An 18030-nucleotide genomic window follows, 5' to 3' on the forward strand; every position below is an offset into this window, starting at 1 on the left:
GTTCCAGAATTTCATTACAGAAGTACATCAGAGATACAATAACTAGATTTGTTGCCTCCTCTCTCTTGCCTGATATTTTGTTACCTAAATTATTCCTCATCCACCTTTTTGGGGAGCATTCTCAAATACTGTGTCCATTCTTACATGACCGAGAATTCTGGTGGGTTTTTTTTTTCAATTCTTTCTGTGTGTCCAGACTTAAAACAGCTTCCCGCAGCCATATATATTTATTCTGGTTTGCAGAATTACTGGAAAATAGCACTATTCAGTTACATAATGAATATTTGTCACATTCATACTTCTCCCTACATTTTGGGTTGTCTCTGTTTACTGAACATTTACAGTGCCTCAAACCAAATAATGTTCTGACACAAGCTAATTATCTTAACTCATCTAATGAAATAATAGTACAAGAGATTATGGCAGCTATTTGAATTAATCTTTAATCTTTATGAAAGTTGTCAAGTCATTAAATACAGAAGAAAATATACACAGACTTTTTTTTAAAGTTCAGGAGTTTCTAGTGTAGGAAGCAACTTGGACATTATAACATGATCACGTTTAAAGTAACTTCACAAAGAATCAGAACAGTATTATATTTAGTGTTGGTTGTCCAAACAAAGTTTCCATACTTTACTCTCTCCTTGTACTTAATTTTAAAAAAAGATCCCAGACTTGCTATTATCTTCTTTCTTAGCTCTCCAGAAATTCTGTAAGCTATAACCTGTACCTATGTGGACTGGATCGCAGACATGCAGTTACGCTTTTGTAAAAGCTTCTGTCATCATTATTTCAAGTAATTTTTTTCTGCAGAATTTCCTAAAAAGATCACCAACAAGTATACAATTGTCGATTACCAAATTTCCTGCTGGAATTATTATCTAGATAATTATATATTTTTTTATCCTTCCCACCATAACAGGTATGTGTACCACTGTTCTCTAGTGGATGGATTATGAGATGTTCTTGTGTGTGTAATCATCATAAACATACATTCTGTACTGAGGACAGTTGCACTGACCAGAGTCACCTGGTTGATGGTGTTGCACCAGCCATCATGAAGAGAAGTTCCCAGATCTGGCTCAATCCTGCAGATCCTCAAATCTCTGGAGAGGCCTCATGAGTGGCACTAGGTAGGGTCAGAGCGTGCACCCCTTTGCATGTCTCTAGGGAGTTTGAGAACACAGTGTGAGGTGCTGTTTTGTTTGTTCATCCAGGTGACATGGCTGATGAGCATGCAACACCACTTTTTAATAAAATGAGTGATTGAAGGAAGGACAGAGCTCTTCATAACTGTGACATTTCACTCAAAGTCAAACCACTTTATACTCAGTATTTGGTGCTGAAAGTGCACAAGGAATGCCTCTAGCAGCTCCAAGTCTGCCAGGAAATTGTGTAAGAGCGAGAGATTATTTTGCCACCTAGTGGCACAGTTTACAAACTATTTATTGAACTCTAAAAATGTGATATCAGCTGAAGTATGAACATTTAAGTGTTGGAGATCATGTCATCCTTTAGTCTCTGAAACCTATGCAGGATATCAAGCCTAAAATTAGTGTATAAGCATCTACAAGTTTGTGAGGGATGAAAACAAATTTGGGTCTTACATAGGCTTGCCACTTTTTCAACTGGCAATAGTGTGATATTGTGGTATTTCTCCTAGTGCATGTCAAAAAAAAATTCCTATTTTTGCACAATGTCCTTGTTTTGTATGAAAACATCACCATGTGGAAAATGCACCTTCACAGTATAATATTTTGTGGGATGCGTAAGTGATTTGAGGCTGAGTAAGCTAAGGCCATGTCTACACTACAAAGTTAAGTCAACTTTATGTAAGTCGACATCAAGCCTCTGATTTAAGCAAGTCAATCTTGTGTGTCCACACTATGTTCATTGTGTTGGTGGAGTGCATCCTTACTAACAGGGCTTGCATCGACACACGGAGCACTGCAGTGTGGGTAGCTATTCCACAGTGCATGTAGCCAAGTGGAATTTTGGGTTGGTCTTGCAATGCCTTATGGGACCAAAACATTGACGCAGGTGGTTATGGGAACATGGCATTAGCCTCCCATGATGCACTTACCTCCCTCACTCCCTGGAATCAACATCAAACAAACCAAGCCTTTTTTTGCAGCTTTTTTCATAAGCCTGGGTTACTCATGCCAACGCCATAGCACTATAAGCATGGACCCCGCTCAGTTGTACACTGTTGTGAGCATTACAAACACATCACGCCTTATCTTGCAGTATTTACACAGCCGATACAGGAGCTGCTGCATGGAACAATGTGATGCCACTCTAGCAGCCCTGCTGGAAGGCACAGAGCAGAGCAATTTGCAGTTGCTGGCGACAGTCACACATCACCTTGACATGGTAGAGCACTGTTTCTGGGCCCAGGAAACAAGCATTGACTGGTGGGACTACGTTGTTAAGCAGCTATGGGATGATGAGCAATGTCTGCAGAACTTTTGAATGCGTAAGGCCACTTTCCAGGAACTGCGTGAAGAGTTTTCCCCAGCCCTGAAGTGCAGCAGTACTAAAATTAGAGCTGCTCTGACAGTGGAGAAACGAGTGATGATAGCTCTGCCGAAGCTTGCAATGCTAAACTGCTACCGGCCAGTGGGACATCAATTTTGAGTGGGTAAATCTACTGTGGGATCTGTTGTGATCCAAGTTTTCAGGGCTCCCATGGCTCATGAAGGTGTACATCGGCAGCCTGCACAGCAGTAAGGACTGGTTCAACCATAGGCTGAGCAAGTGCAGAATGATGGTGGAAAGTGCCTTTGGACGTTTAAAAGGTTGCCAGGAGCCCGGTGGCACCTTAAAGACTAACAGATTTATTTGGGCATAAGCTTTCGTGGGTAAAAAACCTCACTTCTTCAGACTCCTTGTTGTTTTTGTGGATACAGACTAACACAGCTATCCCCTGATAAAAGGTTGCTGGCACTGTTTGCTTACTAGGTTAGACCTCAGTGAAAGCGATATCTGCAGTGTTATTGCTACCTTCTGTGCGCCATAATATCTGTGAAACAAAGGGAGAAAAGTTTCTGCCGGGGTGGGGGGTTGAAGCAGATCGCCTGGCAGCCAATTTTGAGCAACCAGACACCAGAGTCATAAGAAGAACACATCAAGGGGCTCTGCTCTCCATGAGGCTTTGAAAGCCAGTTTCAGCAATGAGCCAGAGTAATGACACACTTATCTATGTTCTTTCTTACCAAACTGTCCCCTCTATTGCATTTTCTCCCCTGTAAACTCCACCCCCACCAACCACCTTGTGTTGAATAAATAAAGAGCCTTTTCCCCTCAATCTGTTAAGTTTTATTATGCACACAAACACACAGAGACAACAAAGAAAAGTAAGATAACCTGGGGCAAAAGGGCTGATAACACTGTGGGGGGAGAAACAAGGAAAGCTTGCTTACAGATGCATTACAATAACAATCGAAGGTGTGGGAATGGGCACCTTCTGGTCCTTGTGCCCTCCTCTTGTGTTGAGTGCAAGGGATAGCGAACTCTCCCTCGCCCCTCCACCCCCCCCCCCGCCTCATAGGACATTTGGGAGAGGAGGATGTAGAACTGGGCAATGATGGCAGCAGGTTCAGCATAGGCTACAGAGGGATTCTAGCATTCAGCTGCCTTTCTTAAACTTCAGCCAGATGCCTCAACATGTCTGACTGCTCCTTCATAATCCGCAGCATCTCTTCCTGCATGGCACGTTCTTGTTCCCTACATACTCTCCTGTCCGCCCTGTCCATGTCCTTGGACAGTGTAATCCTTCATGCTCTGAGCTCCGTCTTGTCACTCCCTGAGGTGTGCATTAACTCATTGAACATGTCCTCCAAAGTCTTCTGTTTCTGCCTTCTAATCTGGGAAACTCTCTGTCCCAGTGTAGAGGATGCACTCGACGGACAAGGTTTCAGCTGCAAGGAATGCAAAGCACAAGGGTAGCATTGACAGTGCATACATTGTTTCTGGTGCAAGGTTTTGTTTTGTTTTGTTTTTTATTAAAAAACCCACCCCTCAATACACTTAACTGAAAGCCACAATGTAATCACAACCGCTGGCTATTGCAAGAGTCAGTTTGCTGCTCCAGCCATGGTGAGTAAGGCCACAAGGCATGGGCAAGAGGTCTTGTGCTGTTGCTTTTGTAAAGACATCCTTGGGATCACAGAATGGAACTTGAGAAAGGCCCCCTTTCCCATAGCAACCTGGGCGGTGGTTGAGGACAGGAACCAGTGTAAAGCTCCCCAAATAGTTTGTTACAAAAACAGCATGGCACTGGGGCGGGGCGAGGCGGGACGGGGGGAGAGGGGAAGGGATACAAACAGAAAGCCCCTCCCCACTTTTTTTCCAATGCTGCTTGCAATACACGGTGATCCCTTCCAATGATAGCATGTTTGGGAAAGCTTGGTTGCATGACTCATATTTCACCAAACAAGGGGCAGATTACTTGTTGAATTGTTTGCGGTTTAAGGGCTAGCATTGAAAACTTCCCCTCATTTCTCCTAGGTGACCCTATGTGATATCACTCTCCTGAGGGTAACAGGGGTGGCAAGGGAGCAGATGCTGCAAGCATCTGGGTACAAACCTGGTCCTTATGGTGGAATGCTGTACGCTGCAATTATGCCAGTAGAGTTAATACTGGAGTGGCACGGGAAAATGTCCTACTGTGGTGGACAAAATAAGGCAGCCCTTCCCAGAAACCTTCTGCAAAGGATTGCAGAGTACCTCCATGAAAACTTCCTAGAGATCTCCATAGAAGATTCCCGCGCCATCCCCGTGCACATAAATAGTCTTTTTCAGAGAGCACCCTCTTCATAGCTGGACTGGCCACTGATAACACTACATCTACATTAATGTTCAGATTAAACATAAAAAATAATAGCAAGTAACCCCTACAGTTTGATTGCAAATGTGTATTCACAAGAGGTACCTTCCCCAGCATCATGCTGTGCCGTCAGTTGGTCCTGTGAAGGGACAGCCTCCAGGGTTAAAAACAGTTCTTGGCTGCAAGGCCGCCCGGGTGGGGGGTGGGGGTAATTTGCCCCAGGCCCTGCAGGGGCCCCCAAGAGAATATAGTATTCTATAGTATTGCAATTTTTTTTATGGAAGGGGCCCCCAAAAATTGCTTTGCCCCAGGCCCCCTGAATCCTCCGGGTGGCCCTGCTTGGCTGTCGGGGAGAATGGATCCTCTGCTTGCCTACCTTACATTTTCCTCCTCTTCCTTGTCAACAATGTCCTCCTCGTTGTTGCTTGAGGCCGCCTGGGAGGTATCCACTGAGCGTTTTGGGGTATTTGTGTGGTTGTCGCTGAGAATCGCATGCAGCTCCTCATTAAAGTGGCATGTCTGTTAGGCAGAACCAGAACAACTGTTCACCTCCCTTGTCTTCTGGTACCCTCCTTTATTTTCACAAGGCACTGCTGCGTGTTCCTGGTGTAGCCCTTCTCCCCCATGCCCTGCACAATCTTGGCATAAATGTCAGCGTTTCTTCTGCTGGACTGGAGCTCTGCCTGCACAGACTCTTCTCCCCAGACAGCAATAAGATCCACCACCTCCTGTGTACTCTATGCTGGAGCGTGTTTGCAGCCTTGAGTCTCCATGATCAGTTGTGCTGGCGAGCTCTCTATGCTGATCAAACAGGAAATTAACATTCAAAAGTTCCCAGGGATTTAACAGCAATGTGTCTGTTTCCTGTGTACCTGGCTGACATGAAGTGGAGTTGAAAGTACTCTCCATAGCAGTCACAGGGGAGCACTCTGGGACACCTCCTGGAGGCCAATTCACTTGAATTACACAACACAGCGTCTACTACACTATCCCCATGTTGACCCATGGATGTCAAATCAAGTGCTACGCCTCTCGTGGAGGTGGAGTATAGAAGTTGACTTTACAGGCTACTTAGGTCAATGGAAGGGACTCAGTACCATGGACACATATATTACTAGATCGACTTAATGTGGCTTATGTCAACTTAAGTTTGTAGTGTAGACCAGGCCTAAGCTTGTTGGGTAGGGCTGACAACTACTTTGGTGTTTGGGGATGGTGTCAGTTTTCTCCAAGCGATCCGCTTGTGGACTGTTCACAGGTCACATGAAGCATTTGTAGTGCATATTACATTTGGGAGTGTTATTGAAAGCTGCTTCTTGGAGCGGTGCCTTTCTAACCAACATAGACCAAGCAGTTGCTGCTTAACAAATAATAATAAAAATAATAGCAAGCAACCCTGTGTTGCAATGCAGGGTCTTTTTTGCTGCACCCTGGTGAATTATTTGCTCAGCTGGGTGATGATGTTTGGCACAATCAGTAGAGACACTTAGTTTTCTTGGGTGGGGGGGGCATATATTTGAGTTGGGTGGGAGAGCACATTTTGGTGAGGTGGAGTTGGGCAGGGAGTGTTTTTTTTTTGTTCTGGATTTTGGAGCTGAGAGAAAGATTTAAAATATTGGAAATATTAATGAGACAGGAGGATGCAGGGACAGATGATCCCAGCCCAGCTCCGTGAGAGGGCCAGGAGGACTGGGGGCAATGGGGCCAGGACAAGCCCATCCCCATCCAGGGCAGTGGGGCCAGAGAGTCGCGGGGGCAGGACGATCCCAGGCGGGTCCCGCAGGGGCAGTGGGATCGGGGCACAGGCCCCTGCGCTCGGGTTGGCGGGGTCTGCGCGAGGGAGCCTGTGTCACGCCCTGAGCGGGGGAAGCCCGGCCCCATCGGGGCAGCGAGTCAGGCTGACTGACACCTAACCCCCACCCCCTCACCGCCGCCATGACAGGTACCGAGACGGAAGTGACCCATTGGCTCGAGGAAGGGTGTTTGCCATCGCCGCCGAGTGGCGATGACGCGACGCGACGCGAACTGTCCTTCCGGTTCCCCCGTGACGTGAACACGCTAACGTTACCTGATGCCCTTTCGCTCCCCCCCCCCTCCATCATGGCGGCGCCTGTAATTTAGGGCCGCTGGGAGCGCCGCGCGCACGCACAGGTTGGAGGCAGCGCCGCGCGTCCGCTGCCGCTGCCGCTGCCTCGCGAGACTCAGGTAAGGGGTCTGCACTCTGCGCGCGCCCCTCCCCGGCGCGCGTGCGGCTCGTGGCGAGGGGGGTGGGGGTTCCGCGCGGCGCCCCCGGGCTCGGACTCGGTGCCTGGAGAACTGTCACTGGGGGAGAGGACGAGCGAGGGGAAGGGAGGGGCGGTCGCGAGCCTGCGGGGGGGGGGCAGTGTCAGTACCGGGGACGGGGCGGGAGGAGCTCCCCTCCCCCCTCCCCCCACTGGTTGCCTCGCCTCTCGGTGGGGAGGGGGCTGCGCCCTGCGGTGCGACCCTCGCCCTCCCGCGTGTGCGCGCTCGGGGGACGGGCTGGGGTGCGGTGGCTGAAGGACGTGCCCCCGCCCCCGGGCGCTGACTGAGCGGCGGCCCCGGGGCGAAGGCTGCTGGCCCGAGCGCTCCTCGCTGAGGCCGGCGCCCTCCGCCCCGCCCCGCCGCGCTGGTGCCACAGGTGAGGGACTGGCGCTGCCGCTGCCCTAGGCTGGCACCTCCCCAGCCCCGCGCTCTGCCCTTCCGAGAGCAGGTCCTGAGCCCCGGCCCGGCCCCTCCTGCACCGGGTCTGACTGATTCCTCCCTTCGGGAGAGGGGGAAACGCCGTGCCGGACCCCGGGTCCAGCTCGTCTGCAGCCCTCGCTGCGTCTCAACCTGTGCCAGGTGCTTGGAGGGGGACGTCACGTGCCAAAACCCTGCACGGGGCAGTTCTTTTTAACTGTTTATTTAGCAAGTTTTAACAAGTTCAGGAATCCTTGCTGTGTAATTATGAGAAGCAAAGCAATGGTTCCCTCAGTGAGCTTTTATTCAAAGACACATAACCTTGTACAGAAGAAGTGTACAATGCATCTGAAGAAGTGGGGTTTTTACCAATGAAAGTGTATGTCCAAATAAATCTGTTAGTCTTTAAGGTGCCACCAGACTCCTCATTGTTTTATAGGAATATAGACATCCAATCTTTCTGTTTAATGGGGTTACCGTCAGGGGCGGCTCTAGAAATCAGGCTGCCCCAAGCAGCGCGGTGCGCTGCGCCGCCCTTCCCCGGTCCTGCGGTGGGTCCCCTCTTCCCGCGGCTCCGGTTAAGCTCCCGCAGGCATGACTGCGGCAGGTCAACCGGAGCCCCGGGACGAGTGGACCTGCTGCAGGCATGACTGCGGCGGGTGCCGTGGTCCCGCGGCTCTGGTTGACCTGCCGCAGTCATGCCTGCGGGAGCTTAACCGGAGCCGCGGGGAGAGGGGACCCGCCGCAGTCATGCCTGCGGCAGGTCCGCTCGTCCCGGGCTCCGGTGGACCTGCCGCAGTCATGCCTGCGGGAGGTCCAGCCGAGCCGCGGGACGAGCGCCCCCTCCGCAGTCATGGCTGCGGCAGGTCCACTCGTCCCGGGGCTCCGGTGGACCTCCCGCAGGCATGACTGCGGCAGGTCCGCCGGCCCAGCCTCCCGCCCTCCCCGGCGGCAGGGGACGCCCCCTACATTTTGCCGCCCTAGGCACCAGCTTGTTTTGCTGGTGCCTAGAGCCGCCCCTGGTTACCGTACTACAGAGTGAGCATCGTTACAACACTCATAATATGTCATTCTAGTGATCTTACTAAACTGAGTGAAATCTCTGTACACACATTTAACAGACCAGGTATGTTGATCAAATGTTAATATTCAGATAAATTGGACAAATGTGCTGGGTTTTTTTTGCAAGTGAATGAGCTTTGAGTATTAAAATATCAAATATCTAACCATCTTTAATGGATAATTTTGGAGGGAAGTTTAAAATGTAAACACAAGGAATAGTGTGGAGGATCTGAATGGCAAATGATTCGGTAGCATATAGATCAGGTGGCCGAAAGACGTGACTATTGGCTGCACAGGTATATGTGCCTGCATTGGAGTGCATGTGCTGATACAGCATACAGCCATATGATTTCTGTTCATTCCTACCTTACCGACTGACTTATTGTTTTGATTTGCCTCTTGCCATTTCTCTATCTTTAGAGGTATTCATACCTCACTCATCACTGGAGTATCTGTGCATCCTGAAAGGACTGTGCAGGTATCCCACGGACTATATTTGTGTGTGAATGTTTTTAAACTAATATACCAGTTGGTTAACTTATATTTTAACTATTTTTAATTTATGCAACATGAAATTAAATGGCATTGCAAACTACTAAAATGAATGAAAACTGTAATACTTAAGTTAATGGAAATTGGAGTTTTAATGATTTATCAACATCATGGTTTAAGGTCAAAGTTTGCAAAAGGTTGAGAACCTCTTCTTTAGGTCATTTAATTGTTCATTTAAAAAAAATTAAACCATTTGTTTATGGGAGAATGTAACTAAATGAGCATTCTGAGGTTAACTAAAACCACACCCCAAATAAATGACCACCACAGAACTTTTTACTGTTTTTCAAGTACTTCCATCTATTAAGTGTCACTTGAGAAACAGAGACAAGGTGGGTGAGGTAATATCTTTTATTGGACCAGCTTCACTGGTGAAAGAAAAGGTTTCCAACTACACTGAGCTTTGAAGAAGAGCTCTGTGTAGTGCCAAAGCTTGTCTCTTTTCACCAACAGAAGCTGCTCCAATGAAAGGTTTTACCTTACCTACCTGTCCTGGGACCAGCATGACTACAATACCACTACAAAACTACTTGAGAAATAGTAATAGATGAAATATTGATTCATTTCCAGTAGCAACTGAAATGTTTAAATTCTGATGAATTTTTGACCATTTACTAAAACCAGTTAGTGTCACTTAGGCCTGGTCTACACCTAAAACGTAGGTCGACATAACTACCGTGCTAAAGGGTGTGAAAAATCCACATCTGAGCGCCATAGCTCTACCAACTGAACCTCTGGTATGGATGCAACTAAGTCAATGGAAAAATGCTTCTGTCAACCTAGGGTACAATTGTTTGGGGAGGTGGAGTTTCTACGGCGTGAAAAACCCTTTCCGTTGCCATAGTCTGCATTTGCACTACGGGAGACAGCAACGGAGCTATTGGCGCCTTAGCTATGCTGCTGTGGCACACATAGTGCAGATGTGGCCAGAGTAGCAATACTTCAAGATGTGTGTGGTTATTTCCCAACTCCTGCAAAAGCAGGTGATATGGAGAATTCTAGCAGATGAAGGAGACATTCTCAGAGACCAATACTGCCAGGTTAAACCAGGGTGGGAAAAAGTGATGATTTTTTTTAATATAAAAAATTATTTTTAATTTAAATTGGATTTCTTGATTTTGTTATATAAATTATTTTTTTCTTTTTAAAAATAAACCTGTTGAAAATGAAATCCGAATTTAATATAAAATGTTAAGACCTAAACTTATTATTTAGTTGTAAATGTGAAACATGTTCTGATAAGAGAAGTTTAGGTATCCAAAACGTATAAGGTTGTTTTGTTAATAAAAATAAATTTATATGCTGTTTTGTGCATTTAAATTCCAGCTATGACCCGAATGCAGCTTGACACAAATCGTGAGCAAAAGTTAATTATGTAGTAAATAAGGAATACATCATTAACCGTTTCCTAACATACTAAAAATGTTCAATTAATAAGAATCTGAAAATGTTAAGCTATATAATTTCTTAAACAAATATATGTAGTTATAATGTACCCTTCAATGTAGCAAAAGGATGCATCAGAGTTACAACAACCAATGAGATTGCACCTTTCTTTAGAATGGAGGTTCCCCAAACTGTGGGGTGTGCCCCCCTAGGGGGGCATAGAGGAATGTTTGGGGGTGTGTGACTGGGGCACAGTCCAGCCCCTATGTCAGCCACCCAGCTCTGTTCCTGGCTCCAGTCCCACGCCTGCTGGCCCCGGCCAAGGTTCCTCTCCTGCCCCCAGTATTGGCCCCTTTACCCTGTCGATGTCCCCTGCACTCCCCTGAGCTGTAGCCCCACTCCCAGCTTGGGGAGGGGTGCAGACAGGGATAAGCAAGGGGGCATGAGGTAAAAAGTTTGGGGACCACAGTTTTAGAAAATAACTGACATATAAATGGAAAAGTTGATTAAAATTGATAAAATCAGTGTTTTCCACTTGATGATTTAAATAATCATTTTAATACCTTGACTTAAATCAATCCACTAGTCCAGTGGTTCTCAAACTTTAGCAACCTGAGGACCCCTATTTTGATTTAAAATTTGTAGCAGATCCCCAAGCTGGCTTTTTATTTTCCCTGGGGATGCTCAACCCCCGCTCCGCCTCCACTCCACCCCTTCCCCTAAGCCCTACCCCACCTCTTCCTGCCCCTGCTGCACCCCTGCCCCTCCTCTTCCATGTGTCTTACTACCCCTTCTCCCGCAGCGTGCAGGAGGCACTTGGAGGGGGGAGGAGGAGTTGATCAGCGAGGCCGGTGGCCCCGGACATGACTTGCGGACCCCTGGAGTACTTGGGCTCCAGTTTGAGAACCTCTGCACTAGTCCACTCATAGTTTCAGTTCAAAATCGTCTTGCAGTGCTTCTCTGAACTTGTAGAGCATTTCATTGACTTTCTTGGTGTTCTGGTATGAGGAATGATCTTCATATGTTTATGACCAGTGAAGCTCCTTGGGATCTGTTGTTTTTTAGTAAAAAGTGCAATGTAAATACAACATCTTAGATTAAGGTGCCATATAAAGTGTAATGGGTGAACTGGCTGAACTGAGACTCATAACTATTTTAAAGTATTATGCTGGAGAGATGCTCAGAATTGTGGAATATTTCAAAAGTGTGCTGCTTTAAAAATCATTTTAATTTTAAGGCTATGTCATCACTGTAGCGATCACTCAAGTTAGCCTAGCTTGAGTGAGAGTGGCCACACTGCCAAAAAAAAAAAAAATACTTGAAGAGCCCAGAGTGATTGTGTTAGCAGCTGACAAGCTGTGCTTACTCAAGCCATAAACTAGACCCCCCGGTGGGCCAGCAACTTTAGAGGCAACACTTGAGTTATAACTTCAGTTAAGTATCAGAGGGGTAGCCGTGTTAGTCTGGTTCTGTAGAAGCAGCAAAGAATCCTGTGGCACCTTATAGACTAACAGACGTTTTGCAGCATGAGCTTTCGTGGGTGAAGAAGTGGGTATTCACCCACGAAAGCTCATGCTGCAAAACGTCTGTTAGTCTATAAGGTGCCACAGGATTCTTTGCTGCAACTTCAGTTAACTATGCAGTGAACACAAGCCGGAACAGGGCTGCTACACTTGAGGCTGTGTTTATTTCTAGAGTGTTAAATAGACTGCTGTAAGGATAGTCATCTCCCATTATCCTTTATAAACCTGGCAATAAAAACCTGTAATATTCTGTTAGTGTAGCTATAAATGCATAAGGTGGGTCTCTGATCTATAACAGTTAAATGGATACCCAGCGAATCTTGGGGCTGGTCTACACTAAGGGGGAAAATCGATATAAGATACGCAACTTCAGCTACGTGAATAACGTAGCTGAAGTCGAAGTATCTTATATCGATCACTTACCCGTCCTCACGGCGCGGGATCGATGTCCGGGGCTCTCCATGTCGACTCCGCCACCGCCGTTCGCGGTGGTGGAGTTCCGGAATCGATAGGAGCGCGTTCAGGGATCGATATATCGCGTCTAGATGAGACGCGATATATCGATCCCTGAAAAATCGATCGCTACCCGCCGATACGGCGGGTAGTGAAGAGGTAGCCTTGGTGACATCTGGCAGAGTGTACTTGAATGCAGTAGTTCAATATAGCTGCATGTTGACTGTAAGTTTAGTAAGGCAAATGGAAAGCTGAATGTGCACTGAAATCCCATCTAATAGGCGAGGGCTAAAACATAGCAAAGCCCCTTCACCAGAGGATTAGAAACATTGTATTCATTGGTAGCTTGTGTATTGCCACTTAATTGATGTATGACCCTGCTACAGATTAGGATGCAACAGACTGCATGAGGAAATGTCAGTCTGGCTGACCACACCAGTTCCCGGGTCACTTGATTGGCTGAGCCCATGTCAAACAGATAATGGAGGTTTTTCTTGATGAGGGGTGGGGAGAGAGGAATATGGGTCACAAACTTGAATAGATGTAGAGATTTTAATGGGTATTGGGATTTATGAAGTAACGGTATTGTTAGCCATTCACAATAATGAATTTGAGCCCTTGCCTTTTGTTTTGATAAGGAGTAATCAGTCTCTTGTTCTTGTGTTAAATCCACTGCATCCATTTAATTTTTTTCCCCTTTCTTTTAAGGCACGTCGTAACACTATTCTCTGCTTATTTGACCTCGTCTCTTACGTTGAGCACTGTTTTCTCTGCTCCAGAAATGATGCCAGCCTTGATAAACATTTTGTCTGCTTCTCTTATATGTGTATCTGCTCATTTTTCATTCTGCCCCGAGACATGGAATGCTGTTCCTCCTCTGGTTTGCATTGTCACTTCTCTTGTCTTTTAATTTACTCTAAAAACTGGCCTCTTCTGTGAAGCCTGCAGTATGAGAATCAGTATTTTCTATTTCACTTCATAAATGAAAAAATCTTAACTACAAACCACCATAATCAAAATGAGTAATCACATTATTGTATTGTAGGCCCTTCTTCAGCAAAAACCAGTAACTCTGAAATGCTACCTTTTGGATTCTGAAGTTTGTCACTGATGTTTTCTCAGCAAAGCTGAAGACTCTTACTGCTCATTGTTCTATACAGGTTCTTATGCTGTCATCACTGTAGTGTTGGAGCACCCAACATCTTTTACATGTGGCTTGTTCTTTCTTTCATCCTTTCCACAAGGAAACATTTTTAACCTCTTTTCCAAACAACCCATGACCTGATTTTTCAGAGGTGCTGAGCATGTACTGAAATTCTCTTGAATTAGGCTTAAGTCTTGTATGTGGATCCCTGTACCACCACGGAGTCCCATTCTTTGTGTATTGATGGACTCCCTTCCTTTCTATGCTGGCTGAGATATCTCATCTAAAGATAGTGCCTCATCCTCTGTTAAAAATTGTTCTTAGATTTCCTCCAGATATCATTTGAAATTCTTTCAGCTTGTGTAAGACAATCACAATTCTGCGCAGTTCAGTTTGCAAACCAAAGACCTCCAAGGAACCATGAAAGTGCTGCAGGAAATGGTGCGAACCTGGGGTGTTCTGTGAAACAGTATTGAACAAAAGCTCCATAATGTGTTGGGAAACGCTTAATGAAGAGTGGCTTCTTTCACATCAATTTCAGTGCAGTTTTAACTCAAACCATAACTAAGGTTTAACCCATCTCATGAAAGTATGTTCTGCCTACCTAAATTTCCTTTTGAAGTTTTAATTAGCTGTGGTGCTTTTCTTCACGTAATGTGTAGTACTGTAGTTGTGTGTTGTTTAACAGCTGCTGTTCCACCCCAGAAACTTAGTGCTGGGTGTAGCATTATTTACAGTGTTGTCTATAAAGCACTTGAGGGTGAAAGGTGCTATATGAATGTAAGGTTATTAATGTGAGGCAAGAGATACTTTTGAGTCAACACTGGCATCTCACCATTAGTTTTGTGTATGAAGTGCAGCTGCAGTCATTTCTGCAGCAAAGGAGCCAATCATGGGGAATATTCCAGGCATTCTGAAATAAACAAGAGGAGGCAGGGCTACCCAGAGTGTAGTCTAAATCAGGGGTAGGCAACCTATAGCACGGGTGCCGAAGGCGGCACGTGAGCAGATTTTCAGTGGCACTCACGCTGCCTGGGTCCTGGCCACTGGTCTGGGGGGGATCTGCATTTTAATTTAATTTTAAATGAAGCTTCTTAAACATTTTAAAAACTTTATTTACTTTACATACAACAATAGATTAGTTATATATTATAGATTTATAGAAAGAGACCGTCTAAAAACATTAACATGTATTGCTGGCGCTCAAGACCTTAAATTAGGGTGAATAGAGGAAGACTCGGCACACCACTTCTGAAAGATTGCCGACCCCTGGTCTAAATGAAAGTGATCTCCACATTGCTTTTAATACTAAATGAGCTTGAAAGTATTAAAGATAAAAAGGAATGGTTTAACTGCTTCCCCACTGACTCCCTTCCTTTTGCACCTTTTATTGTCAAGTTTATTATCCTTTTCATAGCACCTCAAAACAGCTCTATAGCAGTGTAGCTCTTATTTTTGCTTATCTTCCACAATTTGGTTGCACCAGCAAGTGGTTTGCATGCCTTTGCAGTAATGAGGAGGTTTAGAACTTCCTTTGTGTCCAAATGAGACATTAGAAGTAAGACTTTTTTTTTTCCTTTTAAAGGCATTGTTTGCTGGACTGACTGTACTTATGGCCCTGTAATGCATTGTCCGTACTGATCACAAGGCATTCTGAAATTTAAACAGTAGGAAGGGTCTAAAAGGCTCCTAAAATAATGCTCTGTTTTACACAAGATTTCATTACTATAAATCCAACCAGATTTGTACCATTAAATTTTAGCTAAAAGTAATTGTCACACTAGTCCTGACAGTGATAGAACTATTCAGAACCCGTCAAATAGCTGTTTCTGTAGCCTCCATCATATTTGGAGTGTACTGTCAGCTTCATCATTAGATGTCCACTCTAGCAGCAAAACATGCACTACTTATAGTTTCGAAATAACCATTTGAAGCAATTGAGAGCTTTTCAACTTTAAAATTGATCGTGAATTCCCTGACCATTGTGGTTGGCTTCCTTGTGCTGCTTGACTAGATTCCCATTGGAACTAGTTATCCACGCTTCATTTTACTTAAGTAAGTAAATAGACACTAATAGTCTAAATCTTTTGAAAATCTGCCTTGAACCTCTTTTCTTTTCTGTGATTTCCATCTGAGAGCTGGTAATTTTTTTGTTGTTACCCTTTTTCAGCTGTCATACTTTAGCTCTCTTGACCTTACATTTTTTCATTTTTCTCTCATTTGAGCATTTATAAAGTGAAATACATAAAAAGTAGTAGGAATGGAAAAGTCGATCAGCCAGATGTTTATATTGAAGATATTTGGATCTCTGTCTCATCGAGGGACAGTGCCTGGCTGAGAAATTCAGTCTCGACCTGCTACTAGTCAGGGAGATACCTTCCCAGCTGCAGGAGGAGACACCTGTAAAGGGTGTGGAATTCCTTTCCTCTGTTAACCATGTGCTGCTGCTGTTTGAACCCTAAAGTGAATGAGAGATGACCACTGTCAACTTAATTGTGCAATAAGGTGTGAGTAGCAGCAGTGCTGGAATCTCATGAGAAGCAGCAGAAACAACAAAAAATTCAGCTGTTCCCTGGGAAGTAAGGATTGGGGAGAGGAGAGCTCTCCAACCTTACTTCCCCACAGTTTCCTGATATTATATCTAAAGGGAACATTATGGAGCGGCTGCAACATGTAATTCACAAGTCTGGTGAACTGTGGCTGCACTACAGGCAGCAGTGAAACAGGCCAAGGTTCTGTCAGTTTCTCTCTAACTAATATGTGAGACAAGACAGCAAAGCGAAACTATCTTAACAGTTACTGGTAAGTTAACTTCCCAAACCCTGTGTAATGGCCCTAACTAAGCAGTAGCGAACTACACAGTTTTAAGTTTAGAGATATACTATTGGCTTAAACCACAATTTGAAAATTTATCTACTGTTACAAGCATAAACAATGATTACTATAAATGAGAGATTAGAGAGAGAAATCTTTTTATTAGTTTTCCTGCACTTAACACCACGTTGTAGGTTCCCAGATTTGCAGTTCCACTATAATCAGTTTTCTCTGTTTATGCGGGTCTGTCACACAACAGGGGAAGAGAAAAACATTTATGAAAATAGAAAATTTGTGATTTCCTACTTTGTAGGCAGTGATTAGAAAGCCACAAAAATGTCAGGCGAATTCATGCATGTGTAAAAACAAACTTGTCTTAAACTCTTTTAAGCCTAGTTTTCCAGTTAACTGTGTTCCTTTATAAACAAAAGTTTCTCCAGTCTGAGGCATGTAAGAGAGCGCCCACCATCTCCTTTTGCATTTTAATCCAGCCATATATTTTTGGATGGTACTGGAGTGGAAAAGAAAGAAAAGAAATGTCATCTTGAACAGAGGCGTCAGTAGGCAAAACTTCACCCTAAAGCAAATGGAAACAGCAGTTATCAATTCTCCATAGGGTTTTGAGATGGAAACTCTTAAGAGAGTCTTTAGCAGAATCCTGGGATGTGATTAATAGAGAGTATGGATTTCTGCTCTTCCTTACAAAAAAATAAAATAATCTTCTCTCTTTCAGTCTTCCCCTCTTAGCCAGAAGAAAAACTACGTGCACCATTAACCCTGTGGAGCATTGCAAGTCAATCCAATGGCGTCCTCTACTGCCGTGCCTGTAGGATTTCACTATGAAACAAAATATGTTGTTCTCAGCTACCTGGGGCTCTTGTCACAGGAGAAGCCACAAGAGCAACGTCCTCCCTCAACTTCAGGTAACATTGTATTTATCTGTGAGGCTGCTTTATCAATTAACTGTAGAATTGAGAACTCTGTCTTGCATGTATGTAAAAAGTGCAAAAAGCGACAGCTAGACTTGTGTATCTCACTATATATGTTCACTTTTAAAATAACATGAAGACCTGGAGATAGAAATAAAACAGTTCACACCTAGGTAATTGCTTTAATTTCAGCTGAGTCCATAATGACTACAATTTATTATCACAGCATTGTTTGTCGTATATGAAACAAATAGGTCGTCTCAGAAGATATATTCTGGATGTCATCCTTGTTGCCACTCCTGAGGCTTTCTCTGCAGTTGCATTTTTTTTGGCAAGCTCTCACTCATGCTTTATCCACTGGGGCTGGGTTAAACAGGTATCAGGCTTTTTTTTGTTTTTTAATCACTATCTGAGTTCTAGCCTTGCTTGCAGTAGGTTTAGACAACACTGTGGTATATACACTTGTGCCCTGTTTATATTAGTGCTTCCACTGTAGCTACAGTCAGTGGTAGTACGGTGGTGGGATACTTCCAACAAAATGTTAGTGTAGACCAGGCTAGAGAAGTCAAGCACTGCATGGATCATGGAAGCAGTACCTCCAGAGCAGTTCTGAGGCATACTGGAGGTGGGGGGCAGTCT

At 44.9% G+C, this 18030-nt stretch overlaps 1 protein-coding gene and 1 long non-coding RNA gene across 5 annotated transcripts in view; one reads left to right on the forward strand and one right to left on the reverse strand.

Moving 5' to 3' along the window:
- Window positions 1-3295: 3295 nt before the first annotated feature.
- LOC123352056 lies at window positions 3296-6973 on the reverse strand. 2 transcript variants are annotated; one of them, XR_006574093.1, is made up of 3 exons: window positions 6897-6973; window positions 5205-5629; window positions 3296-3920 (listed from the first exon to the last, which is right to left on the reverse strand). It is a non-coding gene; the product is annotated as an uncharacterized LOC123352056 (long non-coding RNA). The 2 variants fall into 2 exon arrangements; XR_006574090.1 differs by lacking the exon at window positions 6897-6973 and having other exon boundaries at window positions 5205-5688.
- The window catches only part of BCL2L13 (BCL2 like 13), a 91989-nt gene continuing 80844 nt past the window's right edge, over window positions 6886-18030 (forward strand). For all 3 annotated transcript variants that reach the window (XM_044991713.1, XM_044991723.1, XM_044991731.1), the window contains exons 1-2: window positions 6886-7033; window positions 17196-17385. In XM_044991713.1, coding sequence (XP_044847648.1) covers window positions 17265-17385 — 121 coding nt within the window. In that variant the 5' untranslated portion in view covers window positions 6886-7033; window positions 17196-17264. The remainder of the gene's footprint in view (window positions 7034-17195; window positions 17386-18030) is intronic.

The sequence above is a fragment of the Mauremys mutica genome, chromosome 1 (genome assembly GCF_020497125.1).
Source record: "Mauremys mutica isolate MM-2020 ecotype Southern chromosome 1, ASM2049712v1, whole genome shotgun sequence".
Classification (NCBI taxonomy): Eukaryota; Metazoa; Chordata; order Testudines; family Geoemydidae; genus Mauremys; species Mauremys mutica.